Source organism: Salvelinus fontinalis, chromosome 11 (assembly GCF_029448725.1).
Source record: "Salvelinus fontinalis isolate EN_2023a chromosome 11, ASM2944872v1, whole genome shotgun sequence".
Classification (NCBI taxonomy): Eukaryota; Metazoa; Chordata; class Actinopteri; order Salmoniformes; family Salmonidae; genus Salvelinus; species Salvelinus fontinalis.
In genome coordinates, this window is record NC_074675.1 from 10385970 (window position 1) to 10408617 (window position 22648).

General features: G+C 44.7%; 1 protein-coding gene across 1 annotated transcript; it reads right to left on the reverse strand.

The window, feature by feature from the left end:
• Positions 1–268: 268 nt before the first annotated feature.
• On the reverse strand, positions 269–22248 carry LOC129864989 (leucine-rich repeats and immunoglobulin-like domains protein 3). The gene is made up of 19 exons (XM_055937366.1): positions 21788–22248; positions 18187–18258; positions 17993–18067; positions 11758–11892; positions 11431–11574; positions 10916–11059; positions 10504–10647; positions 9444–9587; positions 5880–5960; positions 5637–5708; positions 4958–5029; positions 4550–4713; positions 3591–3929; positions 3052–3333; positions 2404–2856; positions 1953–2114; positions 1628–1768; positions 1208–1480; positions 269–1023 (listed from the first exon to the last, which is right to left on the reverse strand). Exons 1-19 carry the CDS (start codon positions 21988–21990, stop codon positions 758–760), a joined length of 3366 nt encoding a protein of 1121 aa, XP_055793341.1. The 5' UTR covers positions 21991–22248; the 3' UTR covers positions 269–757.
• Positions 22249–22648: the final 400 nt, after the last annotated feature.

Genomic DNA, 22648 nt, shown 5'->3' on the forward strand with positions numbered 1-22648 from the left:
GACAAATGCCAAACGTACACGCACACACACTTTCCCAGCGTACATTTGTTGGATTCTATTTGGACAGCATGGTGGGGGGCCTCATGGCAGGCGCAAGCCGTTCTTGGCGGTCTGTGGTTCGGCTCGGAAAAGCCACATCAACCCCCCCTTTTCATTCCAGGCAGGGCTTCAGCAATACTCTCTTATACCTCTACTCTCTTTGTCCTCCATTACAGAACAGTAGTGTCTGTGCATGGTACAGCCATTTAAAGATTGGAAAGAGTCACAGTACTTTTAATGTACGTAGCAGCACATGTTATGATGTTTTATTATGTATAGGTATGTGCAAAGGGGTGCTTAACTCAAAGCAAAAAAAAAGCTAGAATAACTGAACAGGCATGGTCGGTCGCACAACACAAAATACTCATTTACAGGAAAAAGTACAGCAAAAATAATGGATTCTACTTTTACACTTAATTTACAAAATATAATAAACTTTGTATAAAAACGTATATATATTCAATATCTATCTTCAATTGAAGATGTTTCCCATTTTTCTTTCTTAAAAAAAGAACAGTCCTCACTGTTAATATCTCCTCATATAATTTTTCTGCATTTTGTAGGCACAATGCATTATCCTTTTACATTCAAGCGTTGCACATTTGCAGTGTCCATCATTGAGAAAGTGTCCATTCACTGAGGTAGTATTTTTTTTGGTCATCCTCATTGTGAAGAAAAACTCAAAGGAATGTCAGTTTGTTTGAACGCACATATTCAGCTATGTGCTCGCTCGACCTTGCTGACTAGTAGCAGTCCTGTTGAGATCATATGGTTGTTCATAGATATTATTGCCGCTCTTTTCCGAATCCGATGTAGAATTCTTTGACTGGACGCTGTTCTTGTCTTCCTCGCGGTCCGAGTCTGTGTCCAGGGCTGCGTAGGGATTCTCGTGTAGCATCATGCTGTTGTGCAGGGCCAGTGGCGGTGGTCCAAATCCGGGATAGAATTCCTGTTCAGGCCTCCAGGGGGCTTTCCCAAACGTTCCTGCGAGAGGGAAAGACGGAGGGAGATACAGGGTAAGGCCTGAGACATTCACATGTTGTGCTAGTCGTCAAGAAAATGAATATTCAATAAATCACTTACTAATTGAGTGAATTACATTTCTGAGTGGATTTAAAATGTGCTTGACTTGACCCAAATCCATACTTAGAAATGTCCTCAGACATACCCATGAAAGTATTGGAGGAGGAGAGCCTTGTCTCCCGAGGTCGGCCGTACTCGCTTCCATCTCCCTCGTCCATGGAGGGGGAGCCCTCGCCCAGTAGGTTGTGTGGCCCGTGGAAGCTGCTGCTATTGGGCATCTGCATCAGCACACTGGGGCTCCCGTGGTCAAAGGGGTCCTGGAGGGCCCCGCCACACGGATAGTAGTCTCTCCTCTTGGAGCTGGTCAGGCTGCCACTGTAGGAATCTATGCAGATGGGCCGCTGGTCCATAGCACAGCCTGTAGGGGGGGGGGGGGGGGCATACAGTGAGCCATGGGAAATCAGATCAGTATGACAGCAACACATGATGATATTGTTTAATTTAGGGAAAAATACTTCTTATGCTACAATATTTAAAAAAATATATATATATCTGTTGCACCAACCTGTGAAAGCCTCTGAGGGTTCTCCGGTGTACATGTTGCCTCTCCTGAGGAGAGAGCTGATGGGTCCTTGGTAATGGCAGAGCAGGGGATCTATGGCCGCCTCCATGTCCACTTCACTTCCTGTGTCCAGCTGACACAGACCTGTACGAGTCACATGACACATTAGTAACACATTGATACTTGCCTCAAATTACTTACACTATTCCAATATGTATTCAGGTGAAACAATACACACAGAAAAATGCTCAGAATACAATTGACTGATGCATATATTCATAACATAAAAAGTCTCCATGCATTTCCAATGAAAGAGCTCCTCTTCTACCATTCATGTCTTTAGGCTGCATGTAGAATCCACTCATGGAGGAAGCCATGAACTGGTGGTTGCCACTGCCACTCTCTGAGGGGACATAGCCATCTTGTCTGTCGGCCAGCGTGCCCTGAGAGGACAGGTAGCTGGGGATGTCTGCAGGCAGGTTGGTCTCGTCTGCAGGGAAAACACCAGAGAGGGAAAAGTCTCAAAAATGTTTTCATAGAGAAATACAATAATTATAATAATGTGTTCACGGCAATGGTCTGTCACTGATTCATTTCAAAGCATTCGTAAAAGGTGTTGTTTTAACAACATGCCAACCAAAGTATGTGGAGCTGGAGCCCAAAACTCAAGCTCCTCCAAAAATGTTATTTTCTGTTTGAAGGAGGAGGCAACATGGGTATGCAAGTACTGAACTCCTCAAAACCAATCCCGTGCTGACAAAATGGCACCCTCTCATCACCTGTGTTGGTGACACTGCAGTCCTCGTTGCGCCGACGCGTATGGTAGATGATGACCACCCAGACCAGCGAGGTGCCCACCACGCAGCACACCACTGCGATGATGACGATGCCCATCGTGGTCCAGCCGTCTGAGCCTACGCCTCCCGAGGCGCCCACCCCCACGTCACAGTTAGGGTTGGGCAGTACGGCTAGGCGCACGTTGCCCCGCTGGGTGCCCAGCGTGTTGGACATCTTGCACGTGTACTTCCCTGCATCGCCCTCCGCTGCGTCCACGATTATGAGCAGTTGGTTGCCGGCGGCGAAGAAGTGGCGCTCTGTGACCACAAGGGGGCTGTCGTCTTTGGTCCAGTTGAGCCTGGGGGAAGGGCTGCCGCCGGCGATGCACTGGAGGACTGCAGTCTCCCCTTTGGCCACTGTGCGGTCCATGAGAGGGCGCAGGAAGGAGGGCGTTTCTGGAGGAGAATGTGGTAAGGGGGAGTGTTAGCTGCCTTACAGTCTCAAAACGCCTGATTTATATGTCGATTTGTGGGGGAAAACACTCATGGAATACCATAAAATAAAATTGATCTGTGTCAAAATGAAGCGGCGCCCACATATAAATGCAAAGATCTTTGACAGCTGGTGAAAATAGAAAGAATAATTCTCACCTAGGACAGTTAGCGTAGCGTTAGCTGATATGGCTCCGGCTGTGTTCTGGGCGGTGCAGCTGTACAACCCGATGTCCTCTGTCTTCACATTCACGATGAAGAACACATCGTCCTCAGGCATCACGTGCATACGGCGCTCCCGGGCAGCGGGGAAGTCCGTGCCTCCGTCTTTCTGCCAGGCGATCTGCGGAGACGGGTGACCCACGGCAGCACACTCCAGTCTGGCCATGGCACCGGCCCGGATACTCAGGTCCATGGGCATCTTGGTGAAGGACGGAAGCACTGGAGGGACAAAAGGGATGGACATTTTATTTGACATCTAACGGCAGCACCACTTCAAGAGCAACATCAAAGTTACAAGGTTTTGCAATGTCAGTCATAATGAGATTCCTTATATGTTCGTAGGGCACTCCAAGTTGATATTTGCAGTGTACTTGTGCACTGGTTCGTCATAGTTTATCACGCTGAGAGTTATACTAAGAAAGACAAAACTCTTGAAATAACCAGTGAAATCAATACCAGTAGGTTATTTAACTTACTGTTGACAGTGAGCTTGGCCTTGGTGGAGTAGGAGGAACCAAAGTGGTTTGAGATGACACACTGGTACTTCCCCTCGCTGGTGAACTCTACACTGCGTAGCTGCAGTGTGGTGGTGTACTCTGTAACCTCTGTTTCACGGCCTTGGCCTCCCCCTTGGGCTCTGAGGTGTGCCTGGTTGTGGATTTCAGCGTCATTCAGGACCTCATTGTCCTTCTTCCAGGCAAAGGTCATGGGTGAGTCGCTGGAGCTAGCCGCCGAGCACACGAAGGTGACGTTGGTGCTTTTGATGGCCGACTGGGTCTCAGGTTGCACCGTGATCTGAGGTTTGGGGAAGTCGTCTGGTTGGAAGACAAGAGGGGAAAAACATTAGTTTCCATTTAATGTGAATGGGGCTAAACTCAAATTGACATTCATTTTGAAGCTAACCAGTTTTTGTTTAAACCGTGATGGTCGACAAACAGCTTAAATATGGAAATTATACTATTTTATCCGCCAAGATTCAAACTACCTGACTGGAGAAATGTTGGAAGCTCAGAAGGCAAAGCACCTCAGCTCTAATAGTAGTCATTACTTAAAGAAACTGATCCCAGAAATTCCTCAACAAATATTTATTTTCTCCCTGCTCTCTCTGACTCCACCCGTCCAAGCTGTTAACTCACTGAGTTTCCACATGGTCCCATTACAATGCTGGCTCCATCAGAGTGTCCATGAGTTGAAGGAAAATATGGAACAATCTGGGTCAGTTCATAAAATGGAAAACCTGTCACGGCTAAATGGTTGTTTTTAACAAGGGCTACATTAAGAGGCTTGTGTGTGTGTGTGTGTGTGTGTGTGTGTGTGTGTGTGTGTGTGTGTGTGTGTGTGTGTGTGTGTGTGTGTGTGTGTGTGTGTGTGTGTGTGTGTGTGTGTGTGTGTGTGTGTGTGTGTGTGTGTGTGTGTGTGTGTCAGTCACACTCACCACACACAAAGTCCTCCTGTCTGACGGTGAAAACGCTCCTGCCCTTCAGCATCAGGGGATGGGCACAGCTGGCGTTCACGTAGGGCAGGAAGGTCTGCTCTGCCACCCACAGAGGAAACCACTTGAGCTGGCAGTCACACAGCAGGCTGGATGTGTTCAGGTGCCTGGGGAAGGGGTACTGCATTAGAGCCAGGAATCACAAGAGAGACCCAGCACAAACATGATCCATAATACTTGAGCAATTATAGTCGTTCCATTTTAAGATAATCACTTTTATCAGTATAGGTGCTTTTGAAGTAATTGTCTATGAAAGATTCTTTCCTTTCCGCAGTTAGTCCAGAACAGTGACTCTGGTCTATTGGCATTGCAGAATATAAATACAGTGTGACTGAACCCAGAGATACTTACAGTTCCTCAAGCTTCTTCATCTGCACAAAGGCATTCCCTTGGACTGACATGATCGCATTGTTACTCAAATCTCTGAGGAGGGGGGGGGAGAACGGATGGATCAGAACTATGGGAATGCACACACAAAGATGGCAAACTTTCCCCTCCGTCTAGGCCTATCTGGAGGAAGACTGGTAAAAACTTCAATAATCAGAGAGAGAGAGGGAAGAAAAGGTCTTGAGAACAATAGAAATCTGGGCAGCACCGTGCTTTGTTAATCAAGAGGGGCCCGACTTCATCTCCTTTGAGCTCAGACACGACTGGGAAAAAAAGTTAATTACAATCAAATGCAGCTGTTTCACAGATAGAAATACACACACAGATGTACACATACACACACACTTGTACACAGAAAGCTGCACACATGAGCATGAACACACAGGCGCACACGCACACACACACACTCCTCTCGCCATGCCTAAGCAGTTAGTGATCAATAGTCTCTCCACATATGGAGGTGGTGAATACCAGACAGCTCTGTTTTTCATCAAAGTATGGACAAGAAGCAGAGACAATAAGCTTGTGTGGTTCTCACTAACAGGCGTTGTTTCTCATGGTTATGAATTCTCCCATATTTAGTTAACAGCTTTAGGACAGTTGAGACAGACGTATGATGATATTGATTTGAAGGTCAACTCACAGGTGCTCCAGTGTGTCCAAGCCAGAGAACGATTTCTTGGTCACCGAGCGGATTTGATTTCCTTGAAGGAACCTGAGAAAAGTATATTTGAGTTTTCATTCAAATACAGTAATTTATTTTATGAAAAGAAGCAAATACTTCCAGTTAAAATCCGTTCCCATGGTCCATTTAATAGTTTCTAATCTATCTCCTAAAAACCAACAGATTAGAGGACAACGCCATGGTAAAGTCAAGCTTACTCACAGTTTCCTCAGTTTGTCCAGAGCAGAAAATGGTCCATTCATGTCTTCAATGGTCCAGGAGATTTCGTTGTTCTGCAGATCTCTATTTCCAGAGAAACAAAAACAAACCACATTGTAAAAATCCACACCCAGAAAACACTGCACTTATTATAGTCTTAACAAACCTTGGTGCGGCTTTGCGTTTCGTCTGAAGGACGAGAAAGAAGTCAAAGGCTTTACATTTGTATTCAAAGTGGTCCCATCACTGGAGGATGTTTCTCGTTAACTTTGTTTTTTGAAACATTTTTGCGATGGTTTCTCCGTGTCTCGCAGCATAATACTGCTTAATTTGCAACGCAACGTGTTTAACAGGGAGGAACTCAAACCTACACGTCAGTGCTACTAAATTTAGTGAAAAATTATACGTTTTTGGTAATGAGTTTAATGGCTGGGGAATTTAAAAAAATAAACTAAATATCAAAGGGTTTTAAAAATCTGAAATATCTTTCAAACTAACTGAATGTCATGTGCACACAGCAGTACATCATGTCTGTTAGAGATTTGCTGGACGTCTTCGCCCTTCCCCCGCTCCGTCTCTCTCAAGTCTCTTTAAATACTTTCAAACAGCTAGTTTCCTCCTCTGCATGCCTGGTTACAAATGATTGGGGTTGAGGGGTGGTGGAGGGGGTAGAGGAGTGGGTTGTGGAGAGGGGATGGGGGGTAAAGCCCTCTAAGCCACCCCAACTCCCCGTCCACCTACCTACACACCTGCCCTCTGCTGACCTTTCACGCACAGTTAACATTTGGTTCCATTTAAGAGAGGGACAAGGGGCAATGTTATGGAGCCGGTCTGGAGATGGGGGGATGGAGCGGTGGACTCAGTCTCACTCTGCTGGCTTGTTGAGGTTTTTATGTGTGGGGGGAAACCACAGGCAGTACGTTCAGCTATTTCACATACCGAAAACAAACAAGGCAGAATATTTCCACTCACGCCTCGATGAGTGTGTAGAGGGACAGGGAGCGAAATCCAACAAGTAGGCAGCATCTGAGAAGTTAGCTAGCTGCTAATGTACTCTCATAGATGTGAGATAGAGCTTCTCTTATAGAACACAAAACAATGATAAAGTGTAGGCTGATGAGGCCTCCCGAGTGGAGTAGCAGTCTAAGGTGAGGCATCACTACAGACCCGGGTTTGATCCCAGGCTGTGTCGCAACCCGGCCGCGAACGGGAGACCCATGAGGCAGCGCACAATTGGCCCAGCGACGTGAAGGTTTGGCCGGCCAGGATGTCCTTGTCCCATTGTGCTCTAGCGCCTCCTTGTTTCGGGCCGGGCGCATGTATGCTGCTTTCGGTCGCCAGCTGTACGGTGTTTCCTCCAACACATTGGTGCGGCTGGCTTAAGCGAGCAGTGTGTCAAGAAGCAGTGTGGCTTGGCGGGGTCATGTTTCGGAGGATACATGGCTCTCGACCTTCACCTCTCCCGAGTCCGTACGGGAGTTGCAGCAATGGGACAAGACTGTAACTACCAAAAGGGGTGAAATATATATTTAAAAAAGTGTAGACTGATGACTGTTATAACCATGTCACTGACGAGTTTAAATCAAGTTCATCCCTAAACTCTCATGAGCCTTGAGGCTTCTCAAACAACTTCAGGGGAAACTAAGAACCAGGATTAGTGATATTAACCATGGCAGACCAGCTGGCTGGTGTGTTTACAGACATATTCAATCAATCCTTATCCCAGTCTGCTGTTCCCACATGCTTCAAGAGGGCCACCATTGTTGCTGTTCCCAAGAAAGCTAAGGTAACTGAGCTAAATGACTACCACCCCGTAGCACTCACTTCCGTCATCATGAAGTGCTTTGAGAGACTAGTCAAGGACCATATCACCTCCACCCTACCTGACACTCTAGACCCACTCCAATTTGCTTACCGCCCCAATAGGTCCACAGACGACGCAATCGCAACCACACTGCACACTGCCCTAACCCATCTGGACAAGAGGAATACCTATGTGAGAAGGCTGTTCATCGACTATAGCTCAGTATTTAACACCATAGTACCCTCCAAACTCATCATTAAGCTCAAGACCCTGGGTCTCGACCCCGCCCTGTGCAACTGGATACTGGACTTCCTGACGAGCTGCCCCCAGGTGGTGAGGGTAGGAAACAACATCTCCACCCCGCTGATCCTCAACACTGGGGCCCCACAACGGTGCGTTCTGAGCCCTCTCCTGTACTCCCTGTTCACCCACGACTGCGTGGCCATGCACGCCTCCAACTCAATCATCAAGTTTGCGGACGACACTACAGTGGTAGGCTTGATTACCAACAACAACGAGACGGCCTACAGGGAGGAGGTGAGGGCCCTCGGAGTGTGGTGTCAGGAAAATAACCTCACACTCAACGTCAACAAAACAAAGGAGATGATTGTGGACGTCAGGAAACAGCAGAGGAAGCACCCCCCTATCCACATCGACGGAACAGTAGTGGAGAGGGTAGTAAGTTTTAAGTTCCTCGGCATACACATCACAGACAAACTGAATTGGTCCACCCACACAGACAGTGTGGTGAAGAAGGCGCAGCAGCCCCTCTTCAACCTCAGGAGGCTGAAGAAATTCAGGTTGCCACCAAAACACTCACAAACTTCTACAGATGCACAATCGAGAGCATCCTGTCGGGCTGTATCACCGCCTGGTACGGCAACTGCTCCGCCCACAACCGTAAGGCTCTCCAGAGGGTAGTGAGGTCTGCACAACGCATCACTGGGGGCAAACTACCTGCCCTCCAGGACACCTACACCACCCGACCGATGTCACAGGAAGGCCATAAAGATCATCAAGGACAACAACCACCCGAGCCACTGCCTGTTCACCCCGCTATCATCCAGAAGGCAAGGTCAGTACAGGTGCATCAAAGCAGGGACCGAGAGACTGAAAAACAGCTTCTATCTCAAGGCCATCAGACTGTTAAACAGCCACCACTAACATTGAGTGGCTGCTGTCAACATACTGACTCAACTCCAGCTCACTTTAATAATGGAAATTGATGGAAATTGATCAAAAATGTATCACTAATCACTTTAAACAATGCCACTTAATATAATGTATATACTGTACTCTATATCATCTACTGCATCTTGCCATCTTTTTGTAATACATGTATCACTAGCCACTTTAAACTATGCACTTTTATGTTTACATACCCTGCATTACTCATCTCATATGTATATACTGTACTCGATACCACCTACTGCATCTTGCCTATGCCGTTCTGTACCATCACTCATTCATATATCTTTATGTACATATTCTTTATCCCTTTACACTTGTGTGTATAAGGTAGTAGTTGTGGAATTGTTAGGTTAGATTACTCGTTGGTTATTACTGCATTGTCGGAACTAGAAGCACAAGCATTTCGCTACACTCGCATCTGCTAACCATGTGTATGTGACAAATAAAATTTGATTTGATTTGGCTAATACACTCACTGCCAGTGGGACGTTGAAATTAATTATTTAATGCTTCGGCACCATTATACAAGTAATTCACTGAAATTGAGTTTGGCCGCCCTTATTTAAACTTACAGCATCTGTAGGTGGGAGAGTCCTCGGAAGGCTCCGTCTGCGATGAAGCTCACACGGTTGTTCCCGATGTGGAGTTCGTCAAGCAGGCTGAGGCCCACAAAGCTGGACTCCTCCAGTCTTGTCAAGTGGTTGGACGAGATGTCCCTGTCGGGTGGAGAGAGAAGGAGCATCAGCATCACACTGTTCATAGACCCAGGGCAAATGGAAGGGGTGTAGAAATAAACAGTTGAGGTAGAGGATAAACTGGCCTCAGATCACTAGGAACGTGCACCAAATCTAGCCAGATAAGTCTGTGAATTACCAATAAGTACTTTGTAATAAGCATTAATAACCACTACTAAAACATATTATCTAATTATTATCAAGGCATATCCAGTAAAAAAACTTTTGGTTATAGACTATTTTAAACTACGTTTTGAAAGTTATATTGTACCTTGCACCGCTGGTCTACTTTGTTTAACCGTATGCAGACAGTATAAAAAGTATTAACTTTGTACTAGAAATCCTCAAACGCAAGCATCAGACGAAAAAACGAACAAACCAGGAAGAAGGCTAAAGAGTGGGCGAAAAAAGATCAGTCAACTGCCAATTTGGTTAACTCTCAGGTTCACTTGATAAGAGAAATGGGGAAAAAAACAACTCCCCTTTCAGAAACCAACAAAACATGGCGGACTTAGTAATTGGCCAGTGCCATAAACAACATCAACAACAAAGGAAACAATATGTCGCTGCAGACACTCTGGTTGTGAAATCCCCCCCTCCTCTCCCCCCTTTCTCCCCTATAGACGTGGCGAGGTATTAAAGGAAGGGGGCTATAGTGGCGGGGGTGAAGTGGGGGAGTAATACTTTGTCAGGAGCCCTGCATTGGTGTTGGCACTGAGCACTAGGGGTGGAGGAAGAGAGGGGGGGAGTGGAGAGTTGGAGACTGTGAGGAAGGTGAGCGAGAGCAAGGGAGAGATTGAGAAAGAGAGAGGTGTTGGGAGTTCACAGTGTGAGTAGGAGAGAAAGCGAGAGGGAAAAAGAGAGGGAGGGAGAAGAAGAAGAAAAAAGGGTCACTCACAGCTCGCTGAGTTTCTGGCAGAACTCCCAGGCGTCGGGCCGGATCCGGCTGATGGCGTTGTGGCCCAGGTGGAGCTGCTGCAGAGTCAGCAGGCCGTACAGCCAGCCCTTACTCACCTCCGTCAGGTTGTTGTAGTCCAGCTGCCTGCAGGGACACACAGAGACATACAAACAGAGGTCAGTCATCAACATATAGACATATAGGCACACAGACAGAGATGAAGACGTATGTTAGCCTGGACTGATACCACACTGTATAGGCTATAGTCAACTATCGTTGTCTAGACATATGGCTACAAATATGTACCCAAAGATAGTATGCAGACCCTTGCACCCAGACATATGCTGTAAAATCCACCAATGTACACTAGTAAAAAATACACATTTTCTTGTCACAGAGGACAGTTACTTACAGGACCTCCATGTTACTGAGGCCCCAGAAGGCTCCATCCATCAGGCGGCTGATACCGTTCCTCTGGATCTTCAGCGAACGCAGCGCGTGCAGACCGTGGAACGTCAGGCCTTCCACCCTGCGCACCCGATTCCTGTTCAGCTCCCTGCAGGTTGGACCACAACCAGACCGTAAGAGAACCGCAGCATCATATATGCAGGGAATGATTAAGAGTTCACTCAACTCAAGAAGTGAGTTGAAAATGGTATCTAATTCATCTGAAACGGAATCTAATTCATCCAAGAGAAGCCAAGAAGATGTCAATGACTATTGGAAGAGTGGTCAAAGAGGGGTTGAAGATGTCAACACACTGTCAATGAGTGCAGTAACAATGCGTTTTCAGGAAGTTCACAGAGCAGTCAGAGAAACATCAAAGAGTAGTCAAAAGTTGTGGACTGTTACACAACCGTTCAAAAAGCAGTCATAGTATAGTTTGTGGTCAACCCCAACAGCGCTCAAAGTGCAATTGTCACTTACAGGTGCTGGAGTTTGGGGAGCTGGAAGATCTTGGCAGGGATGGTTGAGAGGCGGTTGCGGTTGAGCCTGAGGACCTGCAGAGTGCTGGACAGGTTGACAAAACAGCCCGTTTCCAGGGTGGAAATACGATTGTTGTTCATGATACTAGAGGAGAAGAAAATACATCATGAGATATTGATCACATAATTAATTCCAAAGAGGAAAAACGACCAAACATTGTTGTACTTCCACTAAAATTGTACTATTTGATCCAAACACTTATATAGTATTCTTGGACGGAGTTTAAGCATGCATTTTAGTTAAAAAGGTCCAAACGGACGGACTCACAGGTTCTTGAGAGGCAGCGCAGGGAAGGAGTCAGCCTTGATATCCACTATGCTGTTATTGCTGAGGTCCAGGGTCTCCAGGCCTTGCAGGGGCCTCAGCTGCTCCAGAGAGATCTGCGTGATCCTGTTGTTTGCTCTGAAAACACAGATAGAACGGCTCCAATGAACGATAGAAAATACTGTGTATTTTAACAACGCAGGTCACCAGTCTAACGTTTCCAGACATACAAACACTCAGAGCAGTCAATTAGCGGGTGGTATTAAAAAAATGACCAACTTCGCCCGAGCGTTCCCCTTGACCCGCGCTACCCCTGTTTTCCCATTATTATTATGTTAATATTAGACATTTCTCCTAGAACATTGAGTCTCTCCCTGAACCATGAAAAATAACACAGTTCCCTGGTTGTCTAGGAAAGGGGGGAGGCCGGGGCAATAGTTGGGCTAACCAATGTCACTCCTCATCTCAAAAGGTCAAAACAGCCGTTTGGTTTAGTGCTGTGTTATTTTGTTTATAAGGTAATTACTAACAAGGTATTTAAAAAAATAACCTGCCAATTACTTGGCTGATGAATACCATTCCCTCAGTGAAAGCATGCCTCAGCAGAGGCTGGCAATTTCCTGAGCTGCACGCCTCCTAAATTGCAGTGCAGGGACTGCTTAGTTATAAACAGTGCCTGTACAGAGCAGTCTTTGTGTATGGGCCTCGACGGGTAGAGAAAGAGAGAGCGAGGGAAAGGGAGAGTGAGGGAAAAGAGTAGGAATTCCCTCTAATACACCAGACTGCAGGCCCCATTTCAGTATTAATTGCAAGGCTAACATAACAACAACCCCCCCGCCCCCCAAAATGTATAACTTGTATTAACGCATCAGTTCTTAATTTTATCTTCTTTATGATACACATTTTTTGTGCATTTTCCTGATACTGACCAAAGTGAATGTTAGCGTTTTCCCTATACTGTGCATGCATGCAATACACACGTCAACATACAGCCCTTTGGAGAAATGGATGAACATTGACATGGCTGAGAAGTACTGGTTTATGTGAACACTAGTACCCTACAAGAAGCTGCCAATAAGAAAACAACAATGAAACGAACACACTGAACCAGACACAAAGTCTAAAACTGGCTCAGCTCCGCTGTACGCCTGGCCAATGCGAGACTAAAAAAGCACTGAAGATACAATCAAGCGAGAAATTGAGCACAGTGGCAACGTAGCTTCTCAGTACATTATAAAGCCTAAAGAAAGTGGGATCGTTGACTTGGACAGAGCAGTCATTTTCCACACATTTCCCTAAATCTGCCATCCATACCTCTCTTATGACTAGGCTCCCCACATTGAGACAGTAACACCCCTTGGCAGCCTTACCACCAAAACATACAGAGGAAAACAGACGAGTGTGTCTGTCAGTCAGTCCAACCTGGAACAAAGGCAGTACCAGGAGGATATATGGATAGAGGCCCAGGGAGGAGAGGCTGATGGGGTGTCTGGGGCACGTAGGGGTAGAACCTGCCACAGCACGTCCCTCTGCCTAGCCTCCGGCAAGGCCAAGACTCAAAGCTTGGTTCTATGCCAACCGACTGTAAGAGTGTGGGGCTGAGGGTGGGGGTAGAGGGTAGGTTCTGGGAGGCTGAAACCCAATCCCCTTTTTTCATTTTAAACACTCAGTCACTGCCTAAAAATGTTTTTATTTCATTTTTTTATTTTTATAATAACACAATTTAGGCAACTGCCACAGGCTGAGCTAGGTGCAGTGCAGCACACCACCCGCAGTAGAAAGGGTACAAGACAGCCTTTTGTGTGCAGATTTGCAAAGGACTTTCCACGCACCACGGCCTCTGTGGTCCCAAACAAAAGGGGCACACACCACCTGGGCCTGGGTTTACATGTTCCCCTGACTGGTCGCTGAGAGAAGAGGAGAAGAGGGGCTGCGAGAGAAAAAAAGAAAGAACCTGTATTTCCAGTTTTGTGGAGCCCCGGACTTCAATATATTTTGAGAGGAGGGGGCAGTTGGAAAGCAACTGTCAACGCTGGCTGCTCAGTCCATGTTCCTCTACAAAAGACGGACTGACCCTGGGGCCTGTCAGCTGGAGGGAGGTGTGATGTGGTGGTGATGATGATGATGATGAGTCCCTGGTCTTTGTACCCCAACACCCTCTCCCTTCCCCCCACAGTAAACATCTGGCCAGCTGTGGAGCATCACCCTGAAGCCTTGACTCCACGACCAGACAACTCATATATGAACAAACCTTTTTAGCTTGAGTGCAAATGGGCCAGATACATTCAAGGATTCAGTTTAGCTGCATGTGATGCTAACCCTCAGCTAAGTTCTGGAGAATGAGCAGCCCCTCCACCGGAGGAGCCCCAAATACAACATGGTGTCCCAAGCTGATGTTGTTAATGCTTACTCTCTGACACACTTCCCACTTGAACCCAGTGTGCTGCTACAAATGAGCCTCTCATATGGCTTTGAAAACTTGACATGACCCATATGGAGCATAAGAATCCATAACAACGTAATGTCATGGGAAGTACAAAGAAAGGGAAAGGAGGATACCTAGTCAGTTGTACAACTGAATGCCTTCAACTGACATGTGTCCAAATCAGAGACCACACAAGTCAACGCCTTTTATAGCCCTCATGAGGACCCCTATTTTGAAGGATGTGGTCAAGACCATCTGGCAAAACATGGACTACACACAGCAGAGGCCAGCCCTCTCCAGATAGACAGAGAGATAGGCTAGGTGAGGACCTACAGGAGCTGTTATGGCTTCACTTGCTTGAATCTCAGAGACCACTGAGCAATTCATTGAACCCGGTTGTATTAACCTGTAAGTACAACATACCACAGCATCTCAACACCCAACCAACTCTAACCTTAAACATTGTGGCAGATGAGGGCTGTGATATCAACTGAGACTGTGCAGTTGAGGCCTACAGGGAGAGACGTGAAGGAGAACTTGGCTACGGTCCATTCAACAAAACAGTTTTTCTCCATCTTTCTCTACTCCCCTACATCTGCCCAGAGATCTAATGAGAGCTTTTGAAAGGCCAACCTAAACGCTGTGTACCGGAGAGTTCCATGTGCTTATCTGTTGATCTCCACCTGTCTGGCCAACTCCACGGACAAACAAGCGGGGCATTGTCCATTTGGACGGCACACACTTCAAATTTGTTTAACCAATTTTCTCGCAAATAAGGTTACTATGCACCGTTATGTTTATAGTTTCAAGACCTGCCTGTCATTCTTGTTTGGGTCTCTTCAGGTTTTAACTTCTCATTTTAACACACATTGAAATGTACGACTAGGGGAATTTAAAGCATCTATCAAACTGTGCTTTGTTTATTCATGGAATGAAGCAGGCAGCACATGCATGTGTCCCAACTTGAGGAAACTCCAAGCCTTTGGGTATAGTAGACAACTTAATAACTATTTGAATAGAAGGCGGTGTACCCTACATTAATGGTAAGCTGATCCTAGTTCAGCTGAATTGTGCTGCTAAACTCATTAAGTGTACTCTAAGGAATTGTATTGATATCAGTCAAAAAAAAGCAAACATTCAAAAAATAAGACCACACAGCAGCACATCTCAATTTGATTTACACTTGTGTCTAATTTGGCAGTTTTCGAGCAAATCTACTCCATATTTTTGGACTGTGTTGCCTTCACACTCTGAATTTGTTTATCTGAAGAAATATGACCTACATCAACAAGACCACAGTGTGAGACGATTATAGACAGGTGACGCTGCAACAGAAATGTTCCTTTTTGAATTAAAGAATAAAAAAATCCACATAAATTATAGCTAAACAGCAGAAGCAGCTGTCAAACAGATACACACATACGCAAACAAGTTACCCCAAAGGCAGCAACACTCCACTTTTTAATAACGCAATGATATTGAATCAACAACGGAGGCTTCCTAATCCTGAACCCCCCTTTTTTTCTCTATTTAGTACAGTCTGATTTTTTCCTTCCATTCGCACATACTGGAGATTTTCTTCCCATTCCTTCATTTCTCTGGCCTGGGAGGGGAGTAAGGGGAAAAAAGCCCTGGGGTATCGAATGCCACTTATTCAAACAGCCAGGCAGACATAGCGGCAGCTCTCGTCAACTTCCTTGACCCCACAGCCCAGAGTAAAAACAAACGGCAATAACCCTGCAGCTGGTAGTAATTGAGTCGTGATCATCTTAATTAATTGAACAATTTCCCAGGAATTTATGGTAGGGGATGGGGGCTTTAACCAGACTGTTGTGAAACCACCTCTCGTTGAGTTTGGTGGGCTCTACAAATTATCTGGTGATTCCAGGGCTGATTAGGTATTTGGAGAAGACTGTTTGATGGAATCTCTGTGTATGGAAAAGGTAACTGAGTTGGAACTGGAAAGAGCTTAATATTCTGCTTATCTACCAATTCATTCTTTCTTATAAAGTGTTAGCTCTGTGGGTAACTAAGCTGACAGATATACCTGGATGTCTTGCTTACAAAGCTTTTGGCAACAAACATTGTAACTTTGTAACTCAATACTGCAATAACCTAAAATCTACTAAACCAGTGCTTCCCAACCCTGGTCCTCAAGTACCCCCAACAGTACACATTTATATTGTAATTCTGGACAAGCACACCTGATTCAACTGGTCAACTAATCATCAAGCCCTCAATTAGCAAGAACCAGGTGTGTTTGTACAGGGCTACAACAAAAATGTGTACTGTTACGGGGTACTCGAGGATCAGGGTTTGGAAACACTGTACGAAACCAACAATATAGCTCTTTCTCTCATCGTTCAACCATGTTTCCCTTCAGACAGACGTTGTGTGTTATGTATCAGTTATAGCACTGTAGTTGATGCGGTCCTACTGCAACCTGACAATGTACAGGAACAAAGTCGTGATGATGTGTTAACCGTGTTATTAGCCATTTGGGTCAGATGCTAACGCAGCAGCCCTGCTTCTCATTACAGGCGCCAGTCAGAAAAAGAAGTAATCTGATGGCTTCTCAAAACTCTGTTCCTTTTCCAATATGAAATACCACACACACATTCTCCATCAATGATGCCAATACCAGCAACAAAAAGAAAGAGTGGGGAGAGGGATTTTGTATTTAAATCCCCCCTCTGAGATTTTAGTTGCCGAGTAGACACTAAGCAGTGCAACTGGGAATACTATGCACGTACTCACAGACACAAATGAACACACTTTGTGGTAAGACAGTATGAATTGATCATTCCCAAATGCACATTGAGGATGACAACTAGGCTGGCTGACATACTTTGGAATATTCAATGGTGCAATCTATTGGAATTGTTCTCCTATTCATATATGATATGTCTCAACAAGCAACATCAACCAAATATGCATCTTGAGTGGAGAATTGAGAGTAGAGGGGAATACTATTGTACAACTCCTAAAACCTCTGAATGTTGTCTGACCGATGTTTACAAGTTAAATAATTCATCAGACCTACTGGAAATCAAACATACCCTGGTGCACTGTATTTTGCTTTAGTTCCAGGTAATACCGCCAGCCGCATCTGTGGCCTATAGGCTATACACCTAAAAGTCTGAAGACAAATTGACTAATAGCCGACGTCTGAAACCCCTTAGGCTTCTTTCTCTGGTGTTACTGCTTGTCAAGTTCAGGCTTGATGAGGAATATGCCTCTTCTAGTTTTGGAGATGGATGCATTCTTGTGGGGGAAAAACGTCCTATCCATTGATTTTGTGAGACATTGTGCCGGGGGAAAAGTTTGAAATCAATGCCTTTGAAACCTCTGACACTGATGGGTCTATTTGTCTTTGAAAACACATGAAAGCTCCACATTGCTCCATCATGTTCTGGGGCCATCCTACTAGGAGTGTATACAAACGCTCAACCTCCAGATGGATGAAATACCACACTATTCATACAGACTATCTACAACGGAAATGAGATGGACAGACAGAAAACTCTAATCTTAATGATCCTGAATCAGCACTTATGGAAACACTGGAACCGCCTCTGGCGATTCCATTTTTAACTATGACATTCATTTTCAGACATGTGACTGACTTGTCTCAAACTGGCCGCCATGCCTGGGACAACCCAGTCTGGGAACCAACTCAGCCAAAAGGGGTTCCACCAAGGAGGAAGGAGCAGGGCTTAGCAGCTCCACACTGTTAACTAGCACTGACAACTCTGATGGGTGGGTTGGTGGGGGGGGGGGGGGGGGGGGTGTTGTTTCAAAAGTAATACTTACAGAATGAGGGTGGTGATGTTTGCCGCATGAGGGCCCAAATCAGGTACCTTCTCGAATTCATTGTTGTTTAGCTTTCTGTAAACACACAGGCACAAAGGTTGTTTGTCACATGTGGTGTGAAGGGGCGGTGGAGGGAGAGTGTTTGTGACTGACGTTGTTTACTCTAGGAAGTACAGAACACAGAGTATACTTACATCTCACTTAGGTGCCGCAGTTTCCTAAACACAGTGCTGTCGAGCGACTGCAATTTATTATGGCTCAGGTCCCTGTGAAGAAAGACGTTTGTTAGAGGAAAGTTACACAACATGGAGGGCCGTTCACTTCACAACCAATCATACACTGGCCTTTCTGTTTTTAAACAGGAGACATAACTTGTCTGAGTGAGCCTAGCCTATACAGCTCCAACTGAAGTAATGTCGGAAAGCAACTGAGTCATTTTCAAAACAAACCACTGTATGCAAAAAAAGTAACGCTAACCAGCTATAGGCCTAGTTTTGGCATAGCAGCCTTTTTTTAAACATTGAGAGAAAATCCAGCCAGACAAGCTCATGCATCCAATCCGCTCTTGAATCACCAAGCCAAAACAGACAACCAGCTAAGTTACGGAAGGGAGAGATTCAATTTTTTCCCCCTTTTTAAGAGGGGGTGGAAAACATGCCTAGAGAAGCCTGCCTGGCCCAGTGTTATAAAGCTGTGGAGTTATTGACGCTGCTTTGCACGATCAACATTGTGGTGCCAGACCCTTTTTTTGGCTTGCCCCCCATCTGGAATCCATCAACTGGAGCTGAGAGGAGGGAGGGAATTAACCTAACAACTGGTAATCTATTCACAATGCCGGGAAAGCGAGTTTCTAAGCCATGTTCTAGATCTGGCCCTGGTTTTATTCTTCAGCAAACAGTTTCTTCAACTCTTCAACAAGAGTTTTACTTCTCTCTCTGAAACTTTTTTCCCTTCCCAACACACAGCTGTATGTTTTTGTTCCACTAATCGGGCCATATGGGAGAAGTGGAGATGTGTAGTATCAAAAATGTACAAATAAACCCTGAGGGTTTCTGACACTTACACTTCCTTCAGAAATCCAGGTCCAGAAGTGGACCAGATTAAATCAGTATAGCTATATAGGCTTTGGCCTGTGTCTATTAGACTTGAAAATGTGCGCCACACATTTATCCGTGTCTGACGAGTGAATGAAACCAAGCTATCTATCCTCTTAGTAATGAGATAAGGTAGACCTGCTGGTTCTTTGATGTGGTTATAAAGCACTTGGACTAATACAGATTCACAAGGGAAAATAGGTCATTGACTTCCAAGCTGATAAAAGGCATACCCTTTCCCACCAGCTAAAGCTCTCGCGTTATAATCCAGAGCGCTTTCTCTCCTTATCTCTGAAGTGCCATAACATAAGGGCTTGATATCACACTTTAACTTGGATTTTTTCAGTAGACACTGAAGCCCGTCTCGCTCATGTAAATCTGTGAAAACTTAAAGTTATTTTATAATGCCAAGTTATTCTAATAGTTAATCACATCTGCTTTTAGTGAGGTGAGAACTGGCTGTGGATGGGATGGTCTGGTAATACAGCAATGTTGAGTGAGTCTCCTGAGAGTGCTTACCTCCTCAAATGCATATTATGCTACATTACAGGCTATAAACCCTAAAAAACTTGGGAAAATTAAAACTTGTCTAGATTTGAATTGTAAAATCTGTACCCCTCACTCACTCACTGAGAAATCTGAAGCTCAAACTAAATGCTTCTCCCTCCCACATTCACTCCCTCCATCCATCACTCCCTTCCCTCGCTTTCGCTCTCTTTCAGAGAGTTTGTATGAACTAATCCAACAGTGGCTCCTTAATCAGTACCATCGGTGGCTCTGGAGATGCTAATTCAGCAGAAATAATGGGGTGCTGGAAAACAAAGGGCCGGGCAGTTTAAGATGTGCTGGAGAGACACTCGTAAATTAGCATGCCGGAGTGCAAAGAATTTCCCCCCCACGTGGAACTTTTTTTCTCCCTTTTTGGTCGGCTTGCCTTGGTTAAGAGGCTGTGCCTGTGTTTTCTGGCAACGTAAAATGTCCAGAGCAGGCAGCACACATTTTGTAAATGCCCAAAAAAACATTCTAACAGGGGACTAACTAGCCTAGCTGTGTTGTGAAATATGAACTAGAAAAAACACAAGCTAGTAGTGAGGATACATCAACATGGTGCAGTCTGAATGGAAGCCAGGCAGGCAGACCTATGAACATCTGCTTATTAATACATGTTAAACAACTATTTGAGGCGTTACCATGGGAGATTGGCCTGGAGTGCCTATGACTTCATTTGACATTATGTATTTATTGTCTTAATAGCCCTGGGGCCTGAAGAGCTACTGAGCTCACAGAATATGGAAAGGCACAATCATGGTATCACCTCATAAACAAAAGGAAAACAATTGTCATTCAGCAGTTGGTCTCATCTGGGGCCTCTTGTAATGGACATCTGTATTCTGCATTAGCTCCTTATCATGATGTCACCTGATATTTACATGCTGAAAAAACAGTTGACCAACCTCTTCAGGTTCAACAAGTTGTCAAAATGAATTGTAATCAATTGTTTATGATGGCATTTTAGGCTCTTCGTTCATGGAAATTGTGATAGCTCCAAAATCCCAAAAGCCTGTTGAAAGTTTTCCATTAACTATATAATGCTGGCAAATGATTGTACCTCACTGCACTAACAACAAACTCAAACAGTACTACCAACTCACTAGCCTACTGATGTTGGCATGTCTTGTTGGGCCTAATGGGTGATTGGAAAAATCCTAATAAAAAAACTCCATGCAGTAGGTAGGCCAACTAATGATTCACTAGTGTAGAAAGACTGATAATGGGACATTGATGTACAAAGGTCATTAGTGTTATATCTTCTTCTAAAATGGCCTGCTTTATTATTTACAAGACTGAGCTTCCCTCTTGTTCCGAGGAGTATGGCTCACATATCCTATAGGTATTCACATGGAAGAATTGTAGGCAGTGTGACATTGCAAGAAATACGTTTGATTTAAATTACAGTGTAGTTCGAGTGCAAAATCCCTATTTCCTTGATGTTTAGAGTATTTTTCTATATCTGAAATAACACCAAATGCTGCTAAGGAATGGTAAACAATGGGGTAAAATGACCCAATATATCACTAGATCTTTCAGAATTTGAAATCACCATAAATCAATATAAAGAAAACAATAATATCATTCTAAATGTGACAAACAACTTTATTCAGTAAATATCTCTATGACTCAGTTGGTAGAACATGGCGCTTGCAACGCCGGGGTTGTGGGATCGAGTCCCACGGGGGAAAAGTACAAAAATGTATCAAATCGCTCTGGATTACAGCGTCTGCTGAATTACAAAAAAACGAAATGCTTGGGAAATGGTGTGGCCTGTCATTGCGAAATACTTTCTAAACAGCAAACCAATCTTTGGGAATAAAAAGTAAGGATTTAGGACTGATTTCCCTTTCTTGTCGATGTGAAGGGAAATAATCTTTGTTTTCAAAAGGTTTCATTCTCTTCGAATCGTCAGTAAGCAACAACGTAACAAAGTTGGCAACAATGTAACAAATCACGCAATTCTCTGCATATATGTAATTTATCTATTCGAGTATTCCATTAATACACTTGTTGTAACTATGTTAAAACCTGCATCTATCAAATTACTAATTTCAAACATAGGTGTGAAAAGTAATTAGGATAGCTGTTCGTAGATACGAGTAGTGAAGATAAAATGGCAAGTCAACAAAAGCTCTCTAAATTGACTTACAATTGTACGGTCCATTCGGGAAGATTTTCAGGAATTCCACGCCTTTTCAACCGACTGCAGTCCAACAGGTCTCCAAAACATGTGCATGGAGACGGACACGTCCTTGTGTTTTCATCATATCCAAGTATAAGTTCTATTCGGGAAAACAGTAAGAAAACGACCGCATACATCGCAGCGTTGAGAGGCTGCATAGATGCGGACATTTTAGCCACACTGAAGTCCTCCCCAAGTTTTTGATAAAAGCGCGAGAAAATCCAATATAGTAAAAGTTACAACCCAAGGACAATGTTGTACGGTTTAGTCAGAGGTTAGTCCTTAAATCCAATTCCTCGACCGTATTCCTTTGACACTATGAACATGTAAAATATTTTTACGGGACCTAAACTTCTCCATACCTCCGTAAAAGTTTTTGCCTGTACTAGCCTACTTTTTGCCTTGCCCTCGCAGCAGCCACTACTTCCAAGGCTCCCAACAGCCTGCCTCTCTATTGGTTGTTGGAATGATGCGCACCGGGAGGGGAGTGTAGATAGTAGGCCTATCATTTTTTATTTAACTAGGCAAGTCAGTTAAGAACAAATTCTTATTTACAATGACGGCCTACCGGGGAACGGTGGGTTAACTGTCTTGTTCAGGGGCAGAACGACAGATATTTGTTTACCTTGTCAGCCCGGGGATTCGATCCAGCAACCATCTTACAACTGTTCCAGTTGAATTTTATTCAAATTTTACACAACTTTGTTTACACCATAATGTTGATGACACAAACAGACTGCTTATTGTTTAATGGAGACATTTCACAGAAATATTTGCTAATGTGTGTCAAAGACAGTCTTACCACAGATAAAACTAAGGTTTTTGAGA